We start from the raw sequence: 26962 nt of genomic DNA, 5'->3' as shown, positions 1-26962 counted from the left end.
TCCATGGAGATAGATACATTTAACGCAATACTGTAAAGCACTCTAGACCAAGCAACAACATCTCCATGAAGACGAGGAGGTAACAGAACCTCCACCAGAAAAGTTGCACGTTAACTTGCAAAAATCTTGGTAGTAAATCTGTTTCTATTTAGTTCCTACACAGTATGCCCTTAGCCAAAGCATTATAAAGCACAATGTTGTGTTTTAATATATTTATTCTCTCCTTCATAAAGCTATGGGCATTTGGGATGTGACCTGAGACTTTCAACAGGCCAATTAAGACAATTCAGGAACAAGAATAATACAAGACATTAGCTACAGTTAGGCAAAAAGAATACTACAATTAATACTGTTTAAAGGGGACATGCTAACTACACTTAGATTTGATTGTGGGTGCTATGTCTAAATGAAATCTAAATAAATCTTAGTTGCTAGTTTATATAAAAATTTAAGTAGCACCTTTTAGGCCATAAAATTTCACAAATCCAAGAGTGTTGTTGCTACATTGTCAACTATGGTGGTGGTTCTCAAACTGCAGTACAAGTACCATCGGTGGCCCTTTATGTGAAGTTCAGACTTAGTTTTAGTTGTGGTTTGGTCTTAGTTCTGGACTAGTAATGATTAGGCCAGGTTTATGTTAAGATTTGTGTTGTTTTAGTTAAAGTTTAGTCCAAGTTTTGAATTGGCTGTAATTTTGCCAATTTTTATATTTGTTAGACTCAAACACAATCAGAGCTTACCTGTCTCAGTTTGAAGACAATTCAAACCTGGAATTGATTTGGTTAAGCTTTTTACCTTAGTTAGTCCTGGTTTAGTCCTATTTGAACTCACATTTTACTTCAGATGCTAAAGCCAAATGATTGTGATGGGTGGATGAACACCAAAAGTTATTAAAAGCATCCATTCTTGTGCAAAATAGATGCATTTCATTTTTTCCTGTAATACATTATTTATATATTGTTTATCTGCACATATTTGATTTTTAGAACAGTTCAAGCAAGACTGGAGCAAAAATAATGATCTGTAATAGTTTAATTTGTCTTAATAGAGGAGTTTCAAAGGATTTTAATGCAAAAATCAATGGTATCTCTATCAGAGCAATACTGCAATACTTGCCATAGTATTACTTGTATTGAATCAAAAACAATAATCCCTGGTTTTGCCCATCACTATCAAATGGAGCTTGTTCTGAACAGTTTGAGAATCACAAATACTGTATATGGAGTTTAATGGGAACTTGGCTAATTGTGCTGCTTAGTCATAGAGAGAAAGGTTTTAGTTTTTACACAGAAAAGACAACAAAACCACAATTGGCACCACAGCAAAAGACATCACAGGGGATTGGGAACACAGTACAGAATATACAGTACGGCGATGATCAAAATATTCACAACACTTGACGAGAAAATGGGGGAAATGTGGGGGACGTGAGATATGATTTTATACTGATGGTTTATGTCAGGCCAATCTCCTCCAACACGCTGCGTGGGGCCTCAGCTTCCTGTAAAGAGAAGAAGAAGATGATGAAGCAGTTAAAATATTACTATACCTTCTACATACACTCTATATTGTGTTCTTGAACTTTTTTTTTTTTGCAGAGTAAGCTATATATGTTGGATACTTCCTGAAATAGGGCACAGAGTACCTATTCTGTCAGGAACAATGGGGCAAACAGAATTTCATCAAAGTGGGGCAGAAGTGGCCCTCTGCAGATATATTATAGAGCAAAACTCAAACCAGGGATCGCATTGTACTGGGGTAAAGGCTTCATCTATTTCAGTATTGAAAATGTCACTCGTGTAAATTGAGTCTGGAGTCGCTATCTGGCCCCATTTTCAAATTATACTGATTCATTAACTATTTTCGTTATTAAAATATATATATATTTTTTTCATATTTTGTAACAGCACTACCATTCTGTTGCTTGTTTAGAAAGGAAACTTGTTTATGCAACGTGTATTAGGTATTTGGGCAGCAGTAGCTCAGTTGGTAGAGCATTCGCCCACTGATCTGAAGGTTGGCGGTTCGATTAAAAAACATCACAGGTTGAGCAGTCAGATCCACTGACCCACAGGTTGGCTAGTGTGATTCCAGCTCCCACAGATGAATGCTGCTGTTGTGTCCTTGGGCAAGACACTTAACCCACCTTGCCCACAGTGTCTGTGTACACTGGTGTGTGAATGGGTGAGTGGTTCCTTGTTGTAAAGTGCCTTGAAGGTGGAAAAGCGCTATAGAAAAAATGTGACCATTTATGATTTTTTTTTCAAGTTTATCTTTATTGTACCTGAAAGAACCGGTGTAAGGATCCATATAAGAATAATAAAACATTAAGTCAAAAGTACTCTTTTTTTGTGAGTTACATTTATATTTCATATTACATTTGTGCAGCTGGTGGTTTAACAAAGAAATACAATTGTTAAAAGGGATAGGTTCAATTGCATAAAATAGAAAAATGCATGTAAGCAAAATTTAACCCAGTCTCTTGCTGTTTTTTTATTGCTACTTATTTAGAAGTTTATTACCATTTTATATATAAATAAATATATATATATATATATATATATATATATATATATATATATATATTTTTTTTTTTTTTTTTTTGCTCTTTGGTATTGTAATATAATGTGATATGTGAGCTACTGTGTCTAAGTAATTTCCCTTGTGGATCAATAAAGTCTAAGTCTAAAATCATTTTATCATTGGTCTTGTGTGTATGGTATTGAGTTGTGAGGGACCCTGTGATTCCCAGCCCTAGTATACATACAGTTATATTTTTGTTTTAAATTGAAGCTATCATAAAATCAATACTAAAATACTGGCCCCTGCCCCCATCTGACACTCCATAAATGTATTACAGCTTTAGTAGTGTACCTCTTGCAGCAGATCGGCCTGTTCGATTGCCTTTAGCACATTCTTCTTGGACGTCTCCTGAGCCTCTCCTCCCAACAGGAACTCGTCCAGGATAAAGTAGGCTTTCTCAAAATTGAAAATAATGTCCAGCTCACAAACCTATGACGTAACACATACAGCATGGGGTCAGACAGGTCTAAAAACAGTTAATTTTGGTGTAGTTTGGAGTCTTGCAAAACTCACACTGCCAAAGTATTTGTCCAGCAGCTCCACATATCTGTGAATGATCTCCAGGGTGATCAGCTCATTGTCCTGATCTTCAACAGCGCAGCAGAAATACAAACTTGCATATCTGAAAAGTCAAAAGGGCAAAGAAATAAGACAAAGGGTTGAAGGCAATCTTTACATTTCCACAATCTAATCTTACATAAAATTTGGGAGTACACCTGGAACTAAACCTGGAGTAGACCAGAAATAAAACAGGACCAAGCCAAATCAACATTTGGACTGTGCCCAAACCAAGACCAAACCAGGACAAATGTGGAGCAGTCTTTTTTCTTTTATTGTAAATGAAGAGCAACAGCAATAGTGTACAGTGCACATTGGGCCAGGATGTGTGTGGGTGAGTGGGTGTTCTTTTTTTTTTTTTCAAATATAACAAATTTTTGTTTTCACAGTGTGACCACAGTCTTAAAGTGTACATCTTGTTTTATTAGTTGATATATATTAAGTTAAGTCCTTATTTAACATTATATAAGTACATTAGAATTACAAGGAGTCACTGGAAGGTTAGTTATATGTAGATTTATTGGAGAGGTCTTCACAATTTGGGAGACTTATGTCAACTGTATTAAAATTAATTTAGATATTTTAATTCGGTTTAGAGAGCACAGCCCAGTACATGTTTAGCTCTGCTTTAGTCCTGGTTTGGGGTTTGGTCTATTTGAAGATAAACTAGCCCTAATCATTGTTTAACCCTGGTTCTTTTAGCTAACTTTAGTCAGCTGAAAATGGTTCCTCCAAAAAAGGCAAAACATTTTGATGTATTATTTTTTTTCAATAGCAATAACCAAGAACTCAATTACAACTCCTCACTTCAATACTCTTTATGGAATTAAAAACATGAACATTTGGCTTTTATTTTAATTAACATGACATTTTCTAAACCAACTGTAATCTTTCACTTTCTGAATCATGGTCTCTACTGGCCTCTTTGTTTTTGTTGTGTTCAGCGTCAACAGTACAATAATATTCAGCATTTTCAGTGCATGTCTGAATCATTGTTGCCCATTGTGGAGCTGTAAATTGTGAGGGGGAGGCAGTTTGGCTTCAAAGCTCAACAGACTGTTTCAAGTGAATATGAACAAAAAAATCTTCAGAGATGAGCAAATTTTGTTTTCATCTTTTTCAGTCAGACATAAAAGCTATAAAATTAATGCAAAAACATTTCAATGTACAGTATTAGTTACACAGGGGTCTAATCTGACAACATCGCCCCTATTCTTTCTAAACACTGCTTTGAAAACAATATTAGTGTGTGAGAATGTTTATTTTACAGGCTTTTATGTTGACTAAGACTTTAACACTTTGTCTATTGATAGTATGAGTACTTCCATTGTAACAACAGACTGACCTTGAATTAGATACTGTACAGTTTTACTCACCTCTTGTAGACAATTTTGAGGTCCCTCCACTCCAGAAAACTGCACATTTTGGGTTTTCGGGCCAAAATGGTCTGGACCAGATCCCTGGAGATCTTCTTCCGTTCTTTGTCGGACAGAGGCACATACCATTTCTGTAAGCGCAGTTTCCCCTGACGGCTAAACAACAGCATGAACTGCATCTACAGGAAAAGGAAAACAGCCCATTTATGCAATTACAATGAGTCAACAGGGCATGCAATGAAACAGGAAGGCACCCACTAGAAGAACTATAAGGTAAGGTAAATCTGTAATAATAAAACATATAACAGAAAGTATGACTGTATATAATCATTTCTCCCTGAGCTACACATTTACAATATTTAAACGTGTACTGCACAAAATTAAATATTTAACCAAAAGATGACTAGACAGGAAAAAAATAGCTGATCAGCCTTGACTGTGACCACTTTTAACAACAATACACAAACGTGCCCGTGTTATAATATGGCTAAAAATACAGCCAGCTCGGACCACTGATTGATTATATTGAGTTGTATGCAATAATCTAATTAAGCACAATAACAACACAAGAAAGTGTAATTTGCGCCCCCTCCTGCGACGCGTGGCGGCGGTCTATCTACAAAAATACAAATCCTTACCATTGATGAGGGCTTGGCGTTGTCTTTTGGCTTATTCTCTTACAATTCAAGCGACAAACATGGCAAAAAATAGCAGAAAATGTGAGGAGCAGAAGTCAGTATTGTCTCGCCTGTTAGCCTGCTGATGCTAACAGCACGACGGTGGAGACAGGGCGCCTCTGATTGGCTGACGGGGCCTGAGCGCTGCGATCTGATTGGCTAAAAAATCCCGTTATTCGCCAAATCATCAAAAATACTTTTTATACTTTAATCAATAATCATTTCATTTTCCATTGTTTATTTAATTGATTTTTTTCATTATATTATTATTTTACATAAACAGTATGGTTTTATTTGTTTTACTCTTTCATTTAACGTTCTTTTTTTTTTTTTCGTTGATTTGTTTTATTTATTATCTTAGCTTAATTTATTTATCTGTGGTTACTGAACCGGTTAGATATGATGTTATTTGTTGGGATAGAGAGAAATGTAATTTTGATTCCTTTGAATGTCTAGTACAAGTGAAGAAACTGACAATAAAGCTAACTTCGAACTTTTTAAGTCAATGTCTTTTTTTTTTTTTTTAACAAAATGAATTATAATGTTTATGCATTATTGTTATTATTATTATTATTATTATTATTATTATTATTATTATTATTATTATTATTATTATTATTAACTGCATTTTATTATTGATTATTATTGTATTGTACATATATAATCAACCTTTTAATAAACAGATATATATATATTTTTTCTGTTACATTTTAGTGAACTAGCCATGGTAACGAAAGCCTTTACTTTGGCGGCCTCTACTGGATCAACATAGAACTACAGGTGAGAATTTGCGATCACCTGATGGAAACCCGTCAAGATGCACTCCTTTCTCATTTAGAGGCCTTACAACGTTTTAAATCGCTTTTTACTTTACACTACAAGCGATATGGATGTAATTACCGGGCCATTTATCTTGAGTGTTGCTGAACGCTAGCATACGGGCTAGCATACTTCTCTAGCAGCCTCCGCAGTGAAGGTGCCCTGCTAATAAAATGGACTGCAGAGTTTAAATGATGAACCAAGGCACGGTAGGTTCCTACAAGATTACCCTGCATGTCTGACATTTTTGCAGTGACCGTGTGCTTGCGTCTCGTTGTCAAAATGTAAAATAACACGTTTATTTGTTTGAACAGTGATCATAATGAGGAGTCGCAGTAACTCGGGAGTACGACTTGATGGTTATGCCAGGCTGGTACATGAGACGATCCTATGCCATCAGGTTTGTTCAGTATTTCTACAAAAAAAAAAAAACATAATTTCCTCCTCAAAAGCCATTTTATGCAAAGTATGTGTAGCACATGTTAAGTTCAGTGTGTCACTGGCTAATTTGGCTATGGGCCATAGTGGAAAAACGGGTTTGACTAATGTTTTTGCCAGCATTGTGCTAAAATAAAGCAATCTGGGAAGTCATTTGAACGTGCCAGAACTAGCAATGACATGTTGGTTAATAATAAAGATGAAAATTTTCTAATACAAATGAGTAGGCAATCAAGTAATGTGGAATAGTAATAATCAAGATACCACAACTGTACTTTTTACAATAATTTCACTTATAGTAGAGTTATACAGTTTTAAATACTAAATATATAACATGTTTTATTTATTTTATTCAATTTATTCATTATTTTAACTTAATTTAAAGTATTAATAATTAGTATTAATACCTAATTATGCACTCTCAGTTCACACAAACACCTTTTACATACCAGCCGCAGACAGCAATCTATTTCTCAGATATAGACACACAACACTGCTATGTTTACGGATTCAACTAGCATAAACTGTTTGTGAACGGACACGAGAAAAGTTTGGGGCAAAGGTCAAAAAACAGCCATGTCTGTTACTGATAGTTATTTGTGTTTATATCAGCTGCTGTCTACTCTAAGTATAAACTAGGAATCTAATGTCAGCAATGTAGCACTTCAGATTATGCGGTTGTAGAGTTTCCATAAGACTGTTGTTACATATAATAGTAGGCTTGAGTTTAGCCTTGGTTTAAATGAGTCTGTGGTGTAGTTACGGCCAAGCTACTACTGCTTTATAACAATATGTGCTCCAAATGTGCTACAGGATAAGCAATTTTGTTTGTGATAGGTTGACAATAATTGATTAAAATAGTTCTTATAAACAAAATCATGTCTGAATTAAGCCGAAAGTCTTTTTTTATTTAAATAATATGACTATACAGATCATTAGCGGGATGCTTAATACTTTTCAGATGCTACAGACATTTATTCATGAAACATACCAAAATACCACTGTTACATTCTCTTAACATTATCATTCTAAACCCAAACATTATTAATGCTATTTATTTGTTGTTAATACAGTTAATTCACACATTGCATATTCTCTGAAGATGATGAAAAAATTACGTAATATTTTCAGAACCCAGTGACTGGCCTGCTTCCTGCCAGTTCTCAGCAGAAGGATGCCTGGGTGCGGGATAATGTGTACAGCGTCATGTCCGTGTGGGCGCTGGGAATGGCCTATCGTAAAAACGCTGACCGCGACGAGGACAAGGCCAAAGCGTATGAGCTGGAGCAGGTGAGGCTACTGTACAAGAGGAGTGTGTTTGTTCTTGACATGTGCGCTCAGTATTTGACTGTACTATGAGTACAGCTGTGTGAGTTTCATTCAAGGGTCAGATTATCACATACTCACATTACTATCACAGTTTTTTGTACTTTTTTCAGATTTTTTTCTTATTATTTTTATTTTGTTCTCTAGTAACACTTAGTAAGTCAAACCTGCAAATCATTTGTAAACATTTGTTAGCCATTATTAACTAAGTACATTACAATACAATATATACAGTACAAGTTGTTAATAATTTTTTATAATTTTTTAAATTCCTAATAAAATATTTATGAAAGTTTTATTAATCAATAATAATACTTTTTATCTTGCTCATGTTTGTAAATGATTATTAAACACCTGTTGATGTGTAAGCAATTTTTAGTAAATGATTAGTTAACGGTTGATACAAATGATTTGTAGGTAGGCATTATTAAAAACTGTTACCTATTCTGTATACATTATAACACACATGAGTTACCTTTTAATAGTTTAATCTGCATATAAGAAATTGGTAATAAAAATAGATTAAGTGACTTCACATGTTGAATTTAACTTTAAAAGTATAAAAAGCATTTAAAGTGTTTAAATATCTAACATAACTACAATATTAAAGCATTGTTACCTGTTGTATTTGTCATTTATTTGACAGAGTGTGGTGAAGCTGATGCAAGGTCTCCTTCAGTGCATGATGCGGCAGGTAAGACTCGCATGAAATGTTCTGTCTTTGGGACATTAGCCTTTGGCTATAATCCGGGGTGTTTACATTCCTGTTGTATCATGTCTGTGTAATAACATGCACTGTCCCAATCAAATAAATAAGATTAATAAAAACAGATAACTGCAGCAAACTGTTTACAGTATACATTTCTATTGGCCTAAAGTTATTTTGGCTTATTTCAAGGCTTATAGCTGATGTTTTAGGCAAAGACGAACACATGATAACTAAGGTAGCAATGCTGCTTTGGGTAAAATGTGTATATGTGTATGTATAAACAAAACTAAATAATGTATATATGACATTTGGCCCTAAAATGATAAATAATACACCATTAGTAAGGTATTAAATTATATTATTTCACAATATTTACAGGAATTACATTTGGAGATAGGTTGGGAATATGTTTCGAAATCGATTTGTGTTTTTGCTTTCTTAATTATTAAAGGTACAGTTTGTAACATTCTGGACGTGGCCTGTCGCTTGTATAATTCCATGAAAATAGAGAGTTAACAAACTTCAGAACATTCTCCATGGAGATAGATACATTTTTATTTGATTCTATTCCTTGGCAAAAAATGTACATATTGTAGCTTTAAACTAATTGTGTTTGTCAGTTTTGCCAGTGTATCCTTGGAGATCACTTTAATATGTAGGGCACAGAGCTATCAAGTTTCTTTCCTATAATCCTTTTAGTAATGGTCTGTGCAGCTAAACCATGCTCCACCCTGCCCTCAGGTGGCCAAAGTGGAGAAGTTCAAACAGACACAGAGCACAAAGGACTGTCTTCATGCGAAATACGACACTCCCACCTGCGCCACGGTGGTGGGCGATGACCAGTGGGGGCACCTCCAGGTCGATGCCACTTCCATCTACCTGCTGACTCTGGCTCAGATGACTGCCTCAGGTACAGTGTGGTAGTTAGTAAACATTGCACACATTTTACACTTCCAGAAAAAATACTGTTTATATGTGATTGGTACTGATAAAACCAACTATGTTTATTACTAGTAATACTAACTCATAGTAATATAATAGCACCATTTGTCAGATAATTAGCTTGTTGTTTTTTTTGGGACTCATGAGTACTTTTAAAGTTACCATCTATAACTAGACTGGCCAACCCAACCCTGTGTATTCTCATATGCAACCACTAGATGCTATCTACAGTACTTCTGGCTGATAGTGTGTAGTGCTGGGTATCATTAAGAAGTTGCCAATACGATACATATATCAATACAGTGCACTTTCGATTCGATACGATATATTTCAAATTCATTCGATAAGGTTCAATAAAAAATAATGGCTAAATCATGGCTGTGATACAAAATATCTTTGTTAAACTACTTCTTGCAAAAGGTGAATATGAAACACACCCATTTTAATCATAAAAATAGTGAAAAGGTAATTTTTTTTGCATAAATAAGTTTAAACAAACAACAAACCTGTAGCACTGCAACAAAATAATTAACTAAAAATTACTTTTTAGTTAATTATTTTTTTAATTTACATAAAAAAAATACAGGAAATAATGACTGGAATCGATCGATTAAAATCACAAAAATGTATTCCCTATTCAGTACAATTCTAATACAGAGCTCTGGGTCAAATCACTGTCCCTGATGGCCTACAGCTACACAGGACTTAACATCAGGCGGTCTGAACGCATGAGTTTCCCTCAACCCAGAAATATAAAACAACAACATGAATATGCAAATGATATGTTGAGCAGGTTCACGCCTTGGATCCTCCCTGAAGCATCTCCGTTGTCCTTTACCATAAGGGGATGAGTCTATTTAGGCATGGTGCCAGCCAGGATGACCCCACTGCAGCTGCTCTGTAAAGAATTTCTTTAAAAATACACAACCTTCTCAGCAGTATCTTTAAACATATATATCAGATTTCAGTGGTTAAGAATTAACTCATTGTGTGACTTCATTAACAATATTTAAACAAATATATAATTTCAGTATTTAATAATTGCATGTGGTACACACACGATCCTTTATTAACAGAAGATACAACCTTCACTACTCTTGCCAATATATCGATACAGCTGCCCACGATAACGATATTGTATCATCACATTAAATAATACGATATATCAATATTTCAATATTTTTGAACACCCCTAATAGTGTCCCAGTTTTGATCTGACAGAAGAAAAGTGCCCAGGTGAGCCTAAACAAAAGTCAGGTGAGGTGAGGGGGGAAACAGGATCAGTTTATAAAATAAAATCAAACATTTTACCTTACATGAAATTCAAGCACTTGTACATGTCAAAAGTTGAACCAAATATTACTTGTTGTTTTGTAGGTCTTCGGATCATTTCGAACCTGGATGAAGTAGCTTTTATTCAAAATCTTGTCTTCTACATTGAGGCTGCATATAAAGTAGCAGTAAGTTAACATCCTTGCTCCCTCTTTTTTTGGTTAGACAATTTTAACTTTAACATGTTTTTTTGTCTTTTAGGATTTTGGGATGTGGGAACGTGGGGACAAAACTAATCAAGGCATCGCTGAGCTGAATGCCAGTTCTGTGGGAATGGCCAAGGTATGAAATGGCTCAGATTAAAGTAGTTTTATGTAAAGAAAGACACACAATGGCTGTATTCATATTGCACAGGGAAATTCAGATAAGACACATACCTCTACTTCATATCTACCTCATAATATCAGTGAGAGAGAGAGATAAATAGTAAGTAAGAAATAAAAGGAAAAGATAATAATTAAGTAATCCTCATATAAAATTAAAAAATCTTCTTCTACATCATAGCTACCTCTTAAAGAGCAAAGATAGAAAATCAAAGTAATTATCATTTATAAACCATTCTGACTAACCTTATTTATTCTAACAATGTCTGCCTTCATTTTTTGCATCATATTATTTGTTAAGTTACATTTCTTTCCTGTTAAGAATCTAGATCATGTTAACTGTTCTCATTTATCGCGAGTAGCTTTTAGTGGCCTATTTGGCTTTAGTTTTTTTTTTTATAGTATTATTAACTTTATTAATATTATTATTTTCTGTCCTTTTAATCCCCAGGCTGCTCTTGAGGCCATAGATGAGCTGGATCTCTTCGGTGCACACGGAGGACCCAAGTCTGTGATCCATGTTTTACCTGATGAAGTCGAACACTGCCAGGTAAACCAGACTAAACAAGAACTCAGAATCGAGGACCAAACCAGGACTAAACCAGAACCAAACCAGGATATAAACCAGATCCAAACTGGGACTAAACTAAACCAAAACCAAACCAGGACTAAACCAGGACATAAGCCAGAACCAAATCAAGACTAAATTAAACCAGAATTAAATCAGAACTAAACCAGGACTAAACAAGGACTAAACCACAACCAAGGCAGGACTAAGCTAAACCAGGACTAAACCAGAACAAAACCGGGATATACTAAAAAATAAGAAGGCAACATCTGGACTAAACCTGAAAAAAATCAAGACTAAACTAGGACAAAAGTGGGACTAAATCAGGATAAACTAAACGCTAGCTCTAAACCTGGACTTAAACCAGAACTAAACGTTGATTGACTGACTGAACAGGATCCTCATCAGAACTGATGGAAGACTATATCAGAACAAAACAAAAAAAAGAGGATTTTGTGTACAGTTTCTAATCATCATAATTTTAATGCATTTTTCCCAGTCCATCTTGTGCTCCATGCTGCCGAGAGCCTCACCTTCAAAGGAGATTGACGCTGGGCTTCTGTCGGTCATTTCTTTTCCTGCTTTTGCTGTTGAAAACGCAGAGCTGGTATCGATTACAAAGTCAGAGATCATAAACAAATTACAGGTAACTAAAACAATACAATCACTGTGTTTAAATTTAAAGTGTAATTTTGTAACTAATATGTGTTTTTATTTTTCTCATAGGGACGTTATGGCTGCTGTAGATTTATCAGAGATGGGTATCGCTGTCCCAAAGAGGTAATAATCAACATCAAAATGAACAAAACATCAAAATTTCAGAGCTGTGTTAGGAAATTTATCTACCACAAATTTTGTTGTATAATGTAGTATGACAAATAGCTATGTTATGCTGATAATTACGTATATTTTCATTTAAAATGGCATGGGATACAACTGCATTAATACACGTTTTATAATACAATGAGATATTAAGGCCTATTATTGTTTTGTTCAGGATCCCACACGGCTGCACTATGACCCTGCTGAGCTCAAACTGTTTGAGAACATCGAATGTGAGTGGCCTCTTTTCTGGACCTACCTGATCCTGGACGGGGTTTTTTCTGGAGATCTTGGACAGGTAATATTCTCTTTAAAAATCTATTTTGTGTTTGTGAATTCACCTAAATGTTTAAGATAATTTTGTATTGTAGGTGGAGGAGTACAGAGAAGCGTTAGAGGGCATTTTGATCAGACAGAAGAACGGCATCAAACTGCTGCCTGAGCTGTACTCGGTGCCACATGACAAGGTAATCTGTGTGCAAAAATAGACCAGGAGAGCACTTCAATGGGCTGATAATTTAATCTGAAAATAGAGGCTGCTAACAGCTCAAGTGCAAATGGTATTAGAAAATCAATGTCAAATAAGATGTAGTAGTTTAGATTTAGTTTTAAACCAATGCCACTCATTTCAAATTCTCAGAAATAATGGTGTCAATATTGGACACCTGCTTGTTTCCATTGAGACTGATACATTTGTACAGTGAAACATTCTTGGCAAAGCAAGCAGTGACATCTTCATGGCGATAACAGGTGGCGGACCCTTTATCAGAACTGTTACATACTCATATCATTGGTTTTCAGAATCAAAGATTCTGATTGGAGATGTCATACTATCAGTGAGCAAGATCCAGTTTCCTTTTCATTAAATTGTATTTTGCCATGAAATATTAAAAAGATAAATGCACATATGTTGAACTTGATCTTTTGTGTTAGTAAGTAGACCTGAAAACCAAAATTACAACATAAAGCTGCTTTTTAATAATATTAATTTTAGCTACCCCCATCTGTATTAAATATTATAGGCCTGTAGAGTATTATGATGTCATCTGAAACATGATTATATTGTAAAAATCCCTTGTGTTGTGTCTGTTTTCAGGTGGAGGAGGAATACAGAAACCCTCACACAGTGGACCGTGTGTGTTTGGGGCAGCTGCCTCACATGTGGGGCCAGTCCCTCTACATCGTGGGCTCTCTGCTGGCCGAGGTACACCAACACAGACACATGCAGCCAAACCAAACCATTCACAGTGTAAAATATGTTTAAACTATGAACGGGCACTTTTTGCTTGCTTCCTGTTAAATAAAACAGTTGATCGTATCGTATTATAATACAGTGTAATATTGTCACTTTTATTTAGGGTTTCTTGGCTCCAGGAGAGATTGATCCCCTCAACAGGAGATTCTCTACAAACGTGAAACCAGATGTTGTTGTACAAGGTAACAGTTGCCCAAAAGACCCAAGTTGATTAGATTGGTATTAGTATATGCTAGTTTTTATTCACTTTTATTTGGGAAAAACAATTTTTGCCCACAAAATTATTAATTATAATATAGCACCATTTTTATTACTTGTTACATATAGTCAAGTGTGATTGTGCCTAATGTTAATGTTTTTAAATTTAATCTAATTTGTTGTAGCTGTCTAAGTTGTTACAAAGTACAGCATCTTGTTTCAGTGTATATTTAAATAAAAAAGCATGTCCTCTATTTTAACACATTGTTTATATATATTTTAAAAATAATTTGTACAAGGTATTATAATGTATCACCATCAGTGTATATAAAAGTACTTCTCTTGTTGTTTTTCCCTTGTGCAGTTTGTGTTTTGGCTGAGTCGGAGGAGATCCAGGAGCTACTCAATGACCTCGGGTTTAATGTTCAGAAGATGTCAGATGTTCAGCCGATTCGAGTTCTACCCGCACGAATCCTCAGCCACATCTACGTCCGCCTCGGTAAAGACTGAAAATAATTTACTATTAGGATTTATGTGAGGAATAGTTAAAGACATTGGAATAAAAATACAGATTGTCCTTAATAGGGATGTAAGAATAACCAAAATATTGTGATATCGTATCATCAAAGGTCTTCAGTAATATCATGGACCATCACAGTATATCAAATTACAACTCTTTTTGCTTAAATTCATTGTTATAGTGCAGCATGAACTAGAAAAACTGAGGGAACTACATAGACCACGATCCTTTACTCCATTTCAGTGTCACTACATGAATAAATATCTAGTCGTTAATACAGATTAAAAGAGCTCAACATATTCTCTTTTTACTATATGCCATTGTCAAAACTGGATTTATTTATTTATACTATTATATTTCTGTTTCAACAATGATTCACAACGATTAAACGTTGTGCAACAGAAGAGATAAATCATGAAATCAATACAATTTTGGCACTTCACAGGAATAAACTTTCTTTTCCTTCACAGTGACACAGTCCTTATTCATCCTTAATCCTTAGTACTATTGTCTTTATTTTCAGGGTACAGTAAAAAGCTGAATTTAAGTGGGAGGCCTTACAGACACATTGGAGTTTTGGGAACATCCAAGTTTTACGAAATCAGAGACCGGTCTTATACATTCACTCCACAGGTACTTATTATTTACACTGAAATATAGGGCTATGTATAAAGTGTCTCTAATGCCATCCTCTCTCTCATAATTAGTTTTTGGATCAGCACCATTTCTACCTGGCTCTGGATAACCAAATGATCGTCGAAATGTTACGGACAGAAGTGGCATATTTGTCGTCGTGTTGGAGGATGACCGGACGCCCCACTCTCACCTTCCCCATCACACGCAGCATGTTAGGTACAACTTCATTTCATTTATTATCCAGTTTGTAATATATAATTTCTGTGCAGAATTAGTCTTTTCTTGAGGCGGTCTTTCAGAACACTAACCTTATTTTGTAATGTTGTTGAGTGTTAATGACATATTTGATTTTTCATTGTAAAAATGGCTTTTACTGGTAACACTGTGAAACATTTCAGGCAAAAAAATGTCCAATGTTTAGTAGAAGGTTGTGAAAAGTTACAAGATGCAGCTTCAGTGAGTAGGCTAGTTGGTGGAGTGTTCGAAGGTTGGGGGTTCCAGTCCCGCACTCAACATAAACATAATTGGTTGAGCAGTCAGATTCACAGGTCCACAGATTAGCAGTGTTACTCTAGCTCCAAAAAATGAATGGTGTCATTGTGTCTTTGGGCAAGACACTTAACCCATCTCGCCCCCCGTGTGTGCGTATACTCTTGTATGAATGTGTGTGTGACTGGATCCTTGATGTGGAGCATTTTGAATGCCTTACGGTGGAAAAGCTCTATATAAAATTGTGACCATTTATCATACCATTACCATTTAATTACATATTTACTGCAACTTTTTGTTATTTATTATGGAGAATGCATATACATTTACACTTGCTGTGGAATATATCTATTATATTATATACTGTTATGTATATTGTGTACATTATGTGTTCCATTCTAATGTTGAAATGTCCATTTATCTGTAATAGTTGACGATGGAGATGCCATAGATCCGTGTATCATCACAACTCTTCGTAAACTGCAGGACGGATACTTCGCTGGAGCAAGGTCTGTTTGGACTTAAAGTACATTTTGCATGAAAATGAAGTTCAAGTTTTCAGACTTATTACCACTTCCACACAAAAATAGGTTTCCACAAAATTATGAAGTAGCCTTAATATTGTGCTTGATTTAAATTTTTAGGACATGCACCCAGATTAATGAGTTAACAAATAGAAATCTACATTTACTGCTGCATTTTAAGATTGCCGTAGGACTATTGCATACATATTTTTTCCCATATCATCTGGAGACATTGTAGAGTTTGGATGATGACATTGGTGACATTGTTCCTGTATTTACAGAGTTCAGATGTCAGACCTGTCCAGTTTTCAGACCACGTCATTTCACACTCGCCTCAGTTTCCTCGATGAAGACAACGATGATTTTGAGGAAGAAGCCGATAATGACGAGGAGTTAGGAGACACTTATGACACCTATAGCTCTTCAGGTAAAGGTTTTAGATGTGGGTTTTAAAGTGATAAATCTCAAATAGGGTTGTCAAAAATATTTTAAAAATCCAATATGAATCAATACTAAAACTAGTATCAAAACTATATGCATTCATTTGAGAAAGTAAAATGTAAATGTAAACGAAATCTGACCTTTTCGGAACAGTTTTATGATGATCGTGAGCTAATAGAGAGCTGGTATAAAACCTCATGGTAACACAAGGGATGTACTATCATATTGTGATGAAAAGTACCACCTATTTTTCATTATCATGGTGATATCAAAATCGATATTGAATATCAGTCCTATTCCTTAGTCCTCGAAATCAAGTTTGAAATTATTGTGACTGTTGTGACTGATTATTCAGTTATTGTGTTACAGTTATGGTGCACCAGAATCTTATCTAATATTTTGGTAGATTTACATTTAAAATTTCCATATAAAATTATTTCTGATCACTGTAACACTATCAAGCAATTATTAGATCAAAACAAACATGCACATGTCACATAACAAAAACACCACAGGCGACCATACCCTATCTTGTTGCTATGGTAACTGGTGATTTTGAGCTTTCAGTGCTGTTTTTACCTATACATAATACATTTTTTGTGTTACCCAGAAAACACAGACGACATCTTTAACCAGTACTTGACCCAGCTTCTCCACAGCACTTCTACAAAGAGCCACCTCCCTCCCATCCAGAGGGGGCAGCACCATGTCTTCAGTGCAGAACACACCACTAGGGACATCCTGTCTCTGATGGCCAAAGTCCAAGGCCTCAGCATCCCTCGTGAGTTAAGCATTTATCTTCAGCCTCCATTTGAGAAGGTTTGGCCCATAAACCACTGTATGAAAATCACAATTCACATGTAACAGCATTCACATACCAAGTATCATCTTCTGAGTACAATTAGTAAAAGAGTTTAAAATGTGGACTAAACCAGAACAAGAAATGGACAAATGGATTCTAAACCAAGACTATGCAATCAGAGCAGAACTAAGCATAACGACCCTAAAAAAACTGACCTAACCAGACCCGTTTACTTTTTGTTTGAATGAAGATGGGCCTGGAATCGGACCATAGAGAACAGAAAACCTCTCTAGCTTGTCTGACCACAGCAAAGACATCTCCTCTCTTAAGATTCTTGTAACATTCAGAACAAAATATATAGCTTATTTTGCCTCAAAAAAATAAAAGCATGTAAGAGAGTCAGGTTCTGGCTGTGAAGGGTGATTAAAAAAATATTAATAGATATCACCAGAGATACCGCATATATGTAAAAACATATGTCCGCTGTCTTGTTTTTCATTTTCATCTGCTTATCAGAGGCCTCCATGTACCTCCCTGTCACTCCTGCCATGACCAACAGAAAACACAGAAAAACCCTGAACCTGCTGGAGGTGCCCCATGTGCACCACGGACACCACAACAAACAGCAGAAGGTGGGAGCAGCCATCTTTTTACTGCCACAATCTTTTTACCTGTCCCTGATTGGCTATTTGACACAAAGTAATGCACTCTTATTTGATTTTAGTACTTTTTATGTGTACTTTCAAAGATGTAATCCAATTGTTCTGGGAGTTACACATCACACTGATTGGTTAAATCCAATAGAAGGAGTGAGTGGAGAAAAGTATACAGCCTAGTACTAGCACCAGTGTGAAGTGGTCAAATAAGAAAATAGATGGGCCTAATTTAATTTTGATGAGGAATAAATCATGCCTATATGTTTCAGAGTATAAAAATTATTTGTAATTTTTAACATTCATGTCCTATTTCTGTTATGTTAACATGTGTCTACTTTAAAGCCATATGATTAGTGTACATGTTTAGTCTGACCCTGGTCTCCCACAGCCCCACAGTATAGCCGACCTGCACCTGCCCCGGGACGCTCAGGGGAACACAGACTTCTCGGCTTTAGTCAAACAGTTGAAGGAATGTCCGACTCTACAGGACCAGGCCGACATCCTCTACATTCTCTACATGATGAAGTAAGACCCCAGTGGCAAATGAGTGAATGAAAGGGACATACTCCTTTTAGATTAGGTATTTTTAGATTTTGATTTAAATTGTCATAAACTTAACCTATCTGTGTCCCCAGATATGAGATAAGCATGTTCAAATCAAATGCAGGTTGTACTGATATCTGATGTCCCATTTGTTTATCTTATAATTTGTATACTGAAATCCTGTTGTTTTAAACCTAAATGCCTGTATAATTGTTATAATTCTGTTGCTCAGAGGTCCAGACTGGATGGTGGAGCTCTCTGGTCCTGGTCAGGGGGCTGTGAGCGTGCGGGTGCTGCTGGAGGAGCTTTATGTTCAGGCTGGCGCCTCCAAAGAGTGGGGCCTCATCAGATACATCTCTGGGATGCTCCGGAAGAGAGTAGAAGTTTTGGCTGAGGTATATGTACTATATACTTTTTATGTTTTTTGTTTTCTTTAAAGCTTGACACCCATGAATACACTACCTGTTTTTAAATTATTTCTTGAATACCTTTAACTCAGTTTTACAATTGCTGAGTTGTTTATTTTGTGATTTATATGTGTTTTGTTTGCATACCTATATGGTATTTGCATCATTAGTCATAGTGTATATTTCTGCCTCTTCACACAGGCCTGCACAGACCTTATCTCTCACCACAAACAGCTCACAGTTGGACTTCCCCCTGAGCCAAGAGAGAGAATAATCACTGTGTATGATAAATATATTGAATAAACATTATTAAAGTCATTTAAAGTTAATTAAGTTTTTCTTCTCCTTTTCCAGGCCCCTTCCTCCAGAGGAACTCAACAATCTTATTTATGAAGCCAGTGGACAGGACATTAGCATTGCTGTGCTCACACAGGTACAAGTCTAATTCAGCTGTAGATTTTTAAAGTATCTATTAATATTTATGTTGCTGTAGAGCTGAAATATTAATCACAAATGAAGTCGCAATTTGATAATTTGTGTGTAATCCCTCAGTCATCCAAGTAGGAGCCATATCAATTCTGTCAAATGGACAACTGGACTTTGCTACCTCTATGAGTTTTAGTGAATGAAATCTGTTAACCCTGTAGTTTAGGCCTCAAACATGCTCTGAAATGTCCTTTAATGTGTGTTTTTGTCACAGGAGATCATGGTGTACTTGGCCATGTACGTACGTGCTCAGCCCTCTCTGTTCGGGGACATGTTGAGGCTCAGAATTGGCCTCATTATGCAGGTGATGGCCACAGAGCTCGCACGCAGCCTCCACTGCTCTGGTGAGAACTCTGATGTTTACAGTTTTTACTGTTACATACTAAAACGTGCACAGTAGGCTTGCCTTTCATGTAGGTACTTCTAACAAAAGCTCAGCCAAGATCTGCCCTACATTATGGCTATTCAGTGCTGAGTCAGTGCTGATTTGTTGCCCTAGCTGTGTAAATCGATGGGTCAAATGCAATGTGCTGGGGCTGTTCTTCATGTATCTCTACACACAACACACAAAAATTTTTAAGATGGACTGAGTAACAGAGCTTCAGACAGAGCAGTGTCTTCAGTTAGCTTCACAGCCTCAGGGAATGTTGATGAGATGACAAACTTTAATGAATGTTTTCAGGTGAGGAGGCGTCTGAGAGCCTGATGAGCCTCAGTCCTTTTGGGATGAAGAGTTTGCTCCATCACATCCTCAGTGGGAAAGAGTTTGGGGTGGAACGCAGCGGTGAGTTTCATTTACAAAACTATAAAACGTAAATTAGGACTGCAAGATTAATCACTATTGAATTCAAATCGCAATTCAAATGGACCCAATAAGCAAATCATTAAGGCTGCAATTTTTGAATTACCATCGTTTTCTCCACAGACAGTTTAATATTCTGTTTGTATAAAACCTGCTAGTAGGTCTGAACAAACCACAGACTGTATAAGCAAGTGGTCTAAGGAAGTGTGACTTCACCCGTACTGTTTGGCTCCAGTCAAATGAAGCTCACAGAAGCTGCAAGTTATGGGGCGAATTTGGAGCCAAGTTTCATATTAGCAATAAGAATTGATTTACGGGCAAAAAAGCAAAATAAAAACACCAGGATCATGTAGAACAGGTTAATACAAACATTTTAAGACCAAATAATGAGGCTCACTGCAACAGTTAAAGAGAGGAGTGACAATTTTTCATTTTAAAGCCAATTGGAACAAGAGTCGATTGCGCCAGAAGCACCCCCATGCTCACTTCTTATTTGGAATGTGGCAGCTAGCAGTTTAACTTTGTCCATTTATCTATACAGTCAAAGGTACAAACACATCACTTTAGTCACAAGAGACATGTGTTATTTACTTTTCAGAAGCTAGAAGGGAAGTTGAAATCATTTGTTCTTACATGCTGTATTTATGTTGATTTTCTGATAACGTTCTAGTGCGTCCAATCCAATCCACTGCCACCAGCCCGGCCATCTCCATCCGGGAAATCGGCCACACTGGAGCCACCAAAACCGAGCGCTCCGGGATCCACAAACTCAAGAGTGAAATTAAACAGGTGCGGCATCAAACAGACTAAAACAAAAAAAATATGAGTTTAGAGAAGGTGCATTGTGTAACTTTTCTGGTGGAGGACCCGTCATCTGCTTGTTTGTATGGATTGCTCTGCCTGGAATGTTCCATGACATTAAACAGCTCTACCTTACATTTATTCAATTACAGGTGGTTTTATAGCACAAAAATACCTAGAAAAACAGGCATTCTGACTGGGAGCAAATTGCCTCTCTACAGATCTGACCTGTAACTTTGTCTGGTTTGGTCTCCATGAAGATAGAAAGGTTTAATGTCATACTGTAGAACATTCCAGACAAAGCAATAACATCTACATGGAGAAAAACATTTGACAGACCCTCTACTAAAAAGTTACACAATGCACATTCAAATAAAAACCTCTAATGTTGTATCTAATATAAACTGTCTAAATTTGTACCTGCTTCTGGTTGCAGCTCGATGGCTCTCGTCCGATCAGTGTGCGTTAGGTTTGATGACGTTTAGCATGTGGTGATTTTTACAGTTCAAAATCCACCGAGCTGGATTCATAAAGTGTACATAATATTCATGAATTTACTTTTATGCATTGTGACTTTTCAGTTTTTCAGGTGTTGATCCATTATGGGAAACTACATTTTATTTTTCAAAAGTGGAAGTTATAACATTTAAAACTTATGAGGAATGCCATTAGGTCACTTTTATGCACTTATAGGCCTATACGCATCTTTTCTGAATAAATTTGAGCACTGATCCATAATTAATACGGAGATTTAACCTTGATGTAACCTGATATGTGCCCCACTATAATGTAAATTAAGAGGAAGAATTTCTAATTTTGAGCCCCTTTAAAGTTACTATTAAACTATTAATTAATTATAAATAAAAATATAGACAGTTCTGACTTGTATTCATGTTTTTGGAAATAATAATAATAATCTAAAAAGTAGTATATCATTTGTACTTCCTGTTTACAGTTATTTGTGAAGGAGTACAGGTGACCTCATGGCAACATTGCTTGTGATACATCTAAAATGTCATTTGAACAGTATTTGCCTTGTTTTCAGATGGTGTACTTAAATTTTTTAAACATTTCTAACAGCATTTTCAAATTTCCTTTTTGAAACCGCCTTTTTTCATCAAACCTTTTAAGTTAAGGTTTCAGTTGAATCATTTTGAGTAAAGTCTGTTTTCTCCATCTGTGCATATATGTTGTATGTTGTTGTATATATGTGTATAGATCATCAGCGGGGGTCATTCGTTGAGTAGCACTGTCACGTCTCCTCGGTCAACGGTAAAACATCTCATCTGCGTCTGAACCCGCTCCACTTGTCACTTTTCACTCATGTTTAATTCACACTGAACAAAAACACACTAAACTATTAAAAAGGCTTGTATGGGACTTGATAATAGTGTGTAGTTTTAGGTCAATTTCTGATCAATATAAACATCCCAAGTCAATTTAAACATCTCATATTCATAATAGAAAATCTCTCTCTATATATACTACCAGTCAAAAGTTTTAGAACACCCTCATTTTTTGAGTTATTTATTTCAATTCAAGTCGTGCAAGTCCAGTGAATAGCTTGACATGGTACAAAGGTAAGAACTGAACAGCCAGAGATTAAAACAGTGATAAAAGATATAAAACACAAGTTCAAGCTCTTCCAAAACTACCTGAGGAATGGAGTGTCCAGCACAGTCTTAAACCCCATCGAGCTGGTTTTGGATGAACTGAACTGAAGAGTGAAACCCAAGCAACCTTCTGCTTGGGAAGAACTTTATGTAGAATACTTGATTTCCATTGTAAAAAGGACGAGCCACGAGTGTGTTCAGCTGTTATATCTGCCAAAGATGGACATTTTCGTGAATCAAAAATTTTGAATACGTTTTGGTCAACAGTTAACAGTAAAAAAACTAGTAAAAGTGTTCTAAAACTTTTGACCGGTAGTGTATATACAAAACAACTGTATTACTCAGTAGCTGCCTTGATTAACCAGTCTTAATGAATTTAAAAATAAACTGAGCCTTTTCCTTTAGTGTGTGTTTGAACCTGAAGTCATGCATGACATCACTGGGAACCAATAATTGCATGACTTCTGTGGGAAATGTCCTCAACCTTATCTATATTTACCGCCCCCTTATCGTATAGTGATGGTCACTGCACTAAGACACCTGTCAAGTCACATGAACTTATATAGTAACTTGCATGATATTATAGCTCACCAATCAACCACTTATAAGATTAGGTATGTATGTTGTTATATAATTCTCTAAATCACTAAGTATTAACTTGCAATTTTAACACGATTTTTATTATTTAATGCACTTAAGTATAAAACTAATAAATATTCTTGGTTATATTGTCTGCACCAAGCTCTGTTGTAAAGTCTAAGATCTTATTTAATAATTACTAGTAATAAAACTATAATTCAGACTAAGTTAAAGATGCCCTGTGCAACTTTTCCTGCTGTTGCCACTGAGATGTTATTGGCTTGTCTGGAATGAGCCTCAGTATACCTTTCTATCTTGCATCTGTTCAATTACAGGAGATTTTATAGCTCAAAAAAGGTTTAATGCCGTATTTGAGAACATTTCAGGTCAAGCAATAACATTTAAGTAGGTGCCATATCCTTTAGAAAAGTTACACAATGCACCTTTAAATAAGTTGTATGTCTATGAATTTGTTTCTGAAGGAGACTTTGCATTTTCCAGATGCATATTATTTGTCACTGGATTGTTAACCCCGCCTAGCAATAGTCTAACAAGAAAGAAAATCATTATTCACTTGACACATCCCCAACTATTTAATATAATAATATCTGCACATAATCAAAATTGTTTAGTGGTGTAATGTGTAACTGGTATTAACGTCCCTTCACTCCTCCCTAAATGTACATAAGGTTGAGTTTAATTTACATATTTTTTCCTGAACTTGTTTAATACCCCTCTCTCTGTCTCTCTCTGCCCCTCAGCGCTGCAGCAGCCCCTCCACCCCCAGTGGGATCCTGTCCCCGGTCAGCTCTTGTCCAGGGGAGGGGCAGCTGATCTGGGAGGATCGTCAGGGGCAGTGGCTGAGGCGGCGCAGGCTGGACGGGGCAATAAACAGAGTCCCAACCGGATTCTACCAAAAAGTCTGGAAGATCCTTCAGAAGTGCCACGGACTGTCTATAGATGGATATGTACTGCCCTCCTCCACCACCAGTGAGGTACATGGAGTTACAAGCATTTAGGATTGGTGTGTTTTAATTTAATTTATACTACTGACAAAAAGTATGTGTAAACCTTCAAAAAAAAAAAAAAAAAAAACTCTATTATTGACTTACATTACACCTCATGATTGAAATGACATTGTTCTCTTTGTGTTTGGACTTTTTTTTTTTTTAACTGGGAAAGCCCATGGGAGACCATACTGCCCCCATCTATAAGTCTTTATGCTAAATTAGATTACAGTTAGATTACATTTGAACACTTCATTTTCCAAAAATCTGGTGAACTTGCTCATTAATGGACATCTCCCAGTATTTTGTATGTTTTGTGTAGTGGCTATTTATACAAATAGAAAAATAAACAAAAGTATTGAGCAAACTCAGAACTAAACATAACTCAAATAATCACTTTTGAGCACCATGGGTTTGTGGTTTACGCAGTGAAGGAAAAAACAATATCAATATCCATGACCAGAGCTGTATTTCCAAGATTTATTTCCAATTTTTAGGCAAACAACAAGGATACATGATTCTTGCTGCCTCTCCTGTCAACTGGTAAAAAACCATAGACCCACCTAGGTGCACCCGGGTCTATGTGTACCACCCTTCTTTATCCCATAGGTGACCCACAGATTAAACCAAAACAGAAAAGGTGCTAAAGTAAACAATACCAAATTAGACTAAACAAATTAGCAAACATAATATTAACATAGCAAATTAACAAAACTAAATTAGTAAATTAATTGACAAACAAAAATAATAGACTAATTTTAGAATAAACAAAATAAGCAAATAGCTCCTACAGTTTAGCTATATAGACTAGTAATTATAGTTGGGGTGACTAATTAGATTCTGTACTCCCAGACCCTCCATCTAGACACTCTTCTGGTGTTTATTTGATATGGAGTGGTCTTCAAGACAAAAAAGCCATGTTTCAGTTTTACCATAGATTTCTTTCAGAGTACAATGGTACAGCACAGTTTTATTAATATTTTCCTACAAGTATTAGAGTATAAACACCTATCTTACCTATCTATTCTTTACTTTATCTTTTTTTTCTTATGCATTAGTCCACCATAGTTTCCTCTTTTAATGGGATACACTGTTTTGTTGCTTCTAGATGACGGCTGGAGAGATAAAGTTTGCCGTGCAGGTGGAGTCCGTGTTGAACCACGTGCCTCAGCCTGAGTACAGACAGCTGCTGGTGGAGACGATCATGGTGCTGGGGCTGGTCGCAGACGTCGACGTGACCACCATTGGGAGCATCATTCACGTCGACCGAATCCTGCATCTGGCCAACGATTTCTTCCTCAGCGACCAGGTACGAAAAATTACTAAGGAGAAATATACAGTAGCTGACATTTCATAATAACTACACCTTAATTAGACTTACTTAAGCATGAAGAAAGACTTAAGAGCACTGTACTTAATTTTTACTGTCTTAAACACAACAAAAACAGAACTAGTTCATTTTAAATGGTTTGTAGTGGTTCAAAGTTATTCCTCACTGAGTTTATGCATTCCAGGCATCCTAATTATTCCCAGCGACGATTTTATAAGCATTTTTTAACTTTCAAAGACCATCCATTACTGTAATGCTTAGAACTATGATGCTAGCCACACACTTTGATTTACAATTAGGCGATGACTGTGCACAACTGGCATATTTTGACCTCAAGAGCTGCTTATTAAATATGTCTGGATTGGGGCAAGACAAATTTTGCTCAAATACATAAAAAAATCAGCAAAGGCCCTTTTATAAAGAATTTGTTGGTTATGAATTACTTTCTTCATGCTGTATTCAGGGTGTAGTGTTATGAAGAGTTACCAAAATATCTACAGAAATGTGTCTAATGCTAAATCTAAAAGTAGATCTAATTGCAGATGAATGATTATGTGTATTTATGATGTATTTTGCTTTGAAATTCAGAAGTCCATAAGTGCTGGTGACTACTTCTTGGAAAAAGACCCAGCGACAGGCATCTGTAACTTCTTCTACGACAGCGCCCCCAGTGGCAGCTACGGGACAATGACCTATCTGTCCAAAGCCACGGTCACTTACGTCCAGGATTTTCTGCCCAATACAAGCTGCATGGTACAGTGAAGACTCCCCCCATTTGAACATGTGACTAAACTGGTACAAAACTACAAGAAAATGCACTTTTAGTTTTCATAATATTAACAGCTCTGTTGTAGTCATGGCAATTGCTAAAAACAGAAAATTTTAATCTTTGCATTGGTAAAAAATTATATATTTGTGCTTACAGTGATTAGCATGTGTAGTTAAAAGTCTAAAACTAAAATTTTTTTATATGAACCGATTTAAGACCATAATAGGACAAAATCATTGAACTAAGATTATTCATGACTGAGAGCTGTGTAATCCTGTATAACAAAACAGTTTTTATTTATTAATATTTTATTTTAGTGGTATGACATTTTAGACAACCATTATGTGTCCATTTAAATCCACTGTGTTTTACATAATGTTAAGTGAACACTGAAGTGACTCTACTGTTGTTTAACCATGGTAACACTTTTTAATGAATGAAAAGTATTTTATTTTTACTGTGAGCTTTTGCATGGCTGTGATTGTGGTGAGTGAAGTCTACAATAGAAGAATCGTGTAACCAATTTATTTTATTTAAAGTAATATATATTTCAGAATATTTAACTATATAGGGTATATATTAATTTAATATGTGTCAATAATATAACGTATAAAAGAATTTCGTCAAATGA

The 26962-nt window shown here is 35.8% G+C and overlaps 2 protein-coding genes across 7 annotated transcripts; one reads left to right on the top strand and one right to left on the bottom strand.

Annotated features, from left to right (window-relative positions):
• Positions 1-197: 197 nt before the first annotated feature.
• Positions 198-5316, bottom strand: LOC110172835 (AP-1 complex subunit sigma-2-like). Its single transcript, XM_020938776.2, has 5 exons — positions 5156-5316; positions 4518-4696; positions 3097-3205; positions 2875-3012; positions 198-1501 (listed from the first exon to the last, which is right to left on the bottom strand). Exons 1-5 carry the CDS (start codon positions 5156-5158, stop codon positions 1454-1456), a joined length of 477 nt encoding a protein of 158 aa, XP_020794435.1. The 5' UTR covers positions 5159-5316; the 3' UTR covers positions 198-1453.
• Positions 4667-26962, top strand: phka2 (phosphorylase kinase, alpha 2 (liver)). 6 transcript variants are annotated; one of them, XM_055155031.1, is made up of 34 exons: positions 4667-4790; positions 5909-5974; positions 6077-6222; positions 6328-6413; positions 7583-7741; positions 8424-8471; positions 9228-9396; positions 10806-10888; positions 10962-11042; positions 11535-11633; positions 12151-12297; positions 12378-12431; positions 12649-12771; positions 12845-12940; positions 13570-13677; positions 13832-13910; positions 14291-14425; positions 14970-15079; positions 15154-15298; positions 16002-16080; positions 16377-16522; positions 17147-17317; positions 17855-17970; positions 18383-18519; positions 18770-18932; positions 19146-19225; positions 19299-19377; positions 19645-19774; positions 20113-20214; positions 20903-21021; positions 22252-22305; positions 23987-24220; positions 25341-25541; positions 26151-26962. In XM_055155031.1, the coding sequence occupies exons 4-34, from the start codon at positions 6336-6338 to the stop codon at positions 26322-26324; spliced, it is 3699 nt and encodes a 1232-aa protein (XP_055011006.1). In that variant the 5' UTR covers positions 4667-4790; positions 5909-5974; positions 6077-6222; positions 6328-6335; the 3' UTR covers positions 26325-26962. The 6 variants fall into 6 exon arrangements, 5 of the variants coding, with proteins under 5 accessions (XP_055011006.1, XP_020794436.2, XP_055011005.1 ...); XM_020938777.2 differs by lacking the exon at positions 6077-6222; XM_055155030.1 differs by having other exon boundaries at positions 5909-6222.

This window comes from Boleophthalmus pectinirostris, unplaced genomic scaffold (assembly GCF_026225935.1).
Source record: "Boleophthalmus pectinirostris isolate CB_2022bp ecotype Guang Dong unplaced genomic scaffold, ASM2622593v1 HiC_scaffold_19, whole genome shotgun sequence".
Taxonomy (NCBI): domain Eukaryota; kingdom Metazoa; phylum Chordata; class Actinopteri; order Gobiiformes; family Gobiidae; genus Boleophthalmus; species Boleophthalmus pectinirostris.
Note: the sequence above shows the minus strand (reverse complement) of the source record. Positions and strands in the feature narration are given on the sequence as shown.

Coding starts and splice junctions, on each gene's coding strand:
- LOC110172835 (XM_020938776.2), bottom strand. Junction 3,206..4,517: donor CTCAAAATTGTCTACAAGAG/GTGAGTAAAACT, acceptor TTGACTTTTCAG/ATATGCAAGTTTGTATTTCT. Junction 1,502..2,874: donor AGGCCGATCTGCTGCAAGAG/GTACACTACTAA, acceptor TTCTCTTTACAG/GAAGCTGAGGCCCCACGCAG.
- phka2 (XM_020938777.2), top strand. CDS start 6,336: ATGAGGAGTCGCAGTAACTCGGGAGTACGACTTGATGGTTATGCCAGG. Junction 12,432..12,648: donor GGTATCGCTGTCCCAAAGAG/GTAATAATCAAC, acceptor TGTTTTGTTCAG/GATCCCACACGGCTGCACTA. Junction 19,775..20,112: donor ACGCAGCCTCCACTGCTCTG/GTGAGAACTCTG, acceptor GAATGTTTTCAG/GTGAGGAGGCGTCTGAGAGC.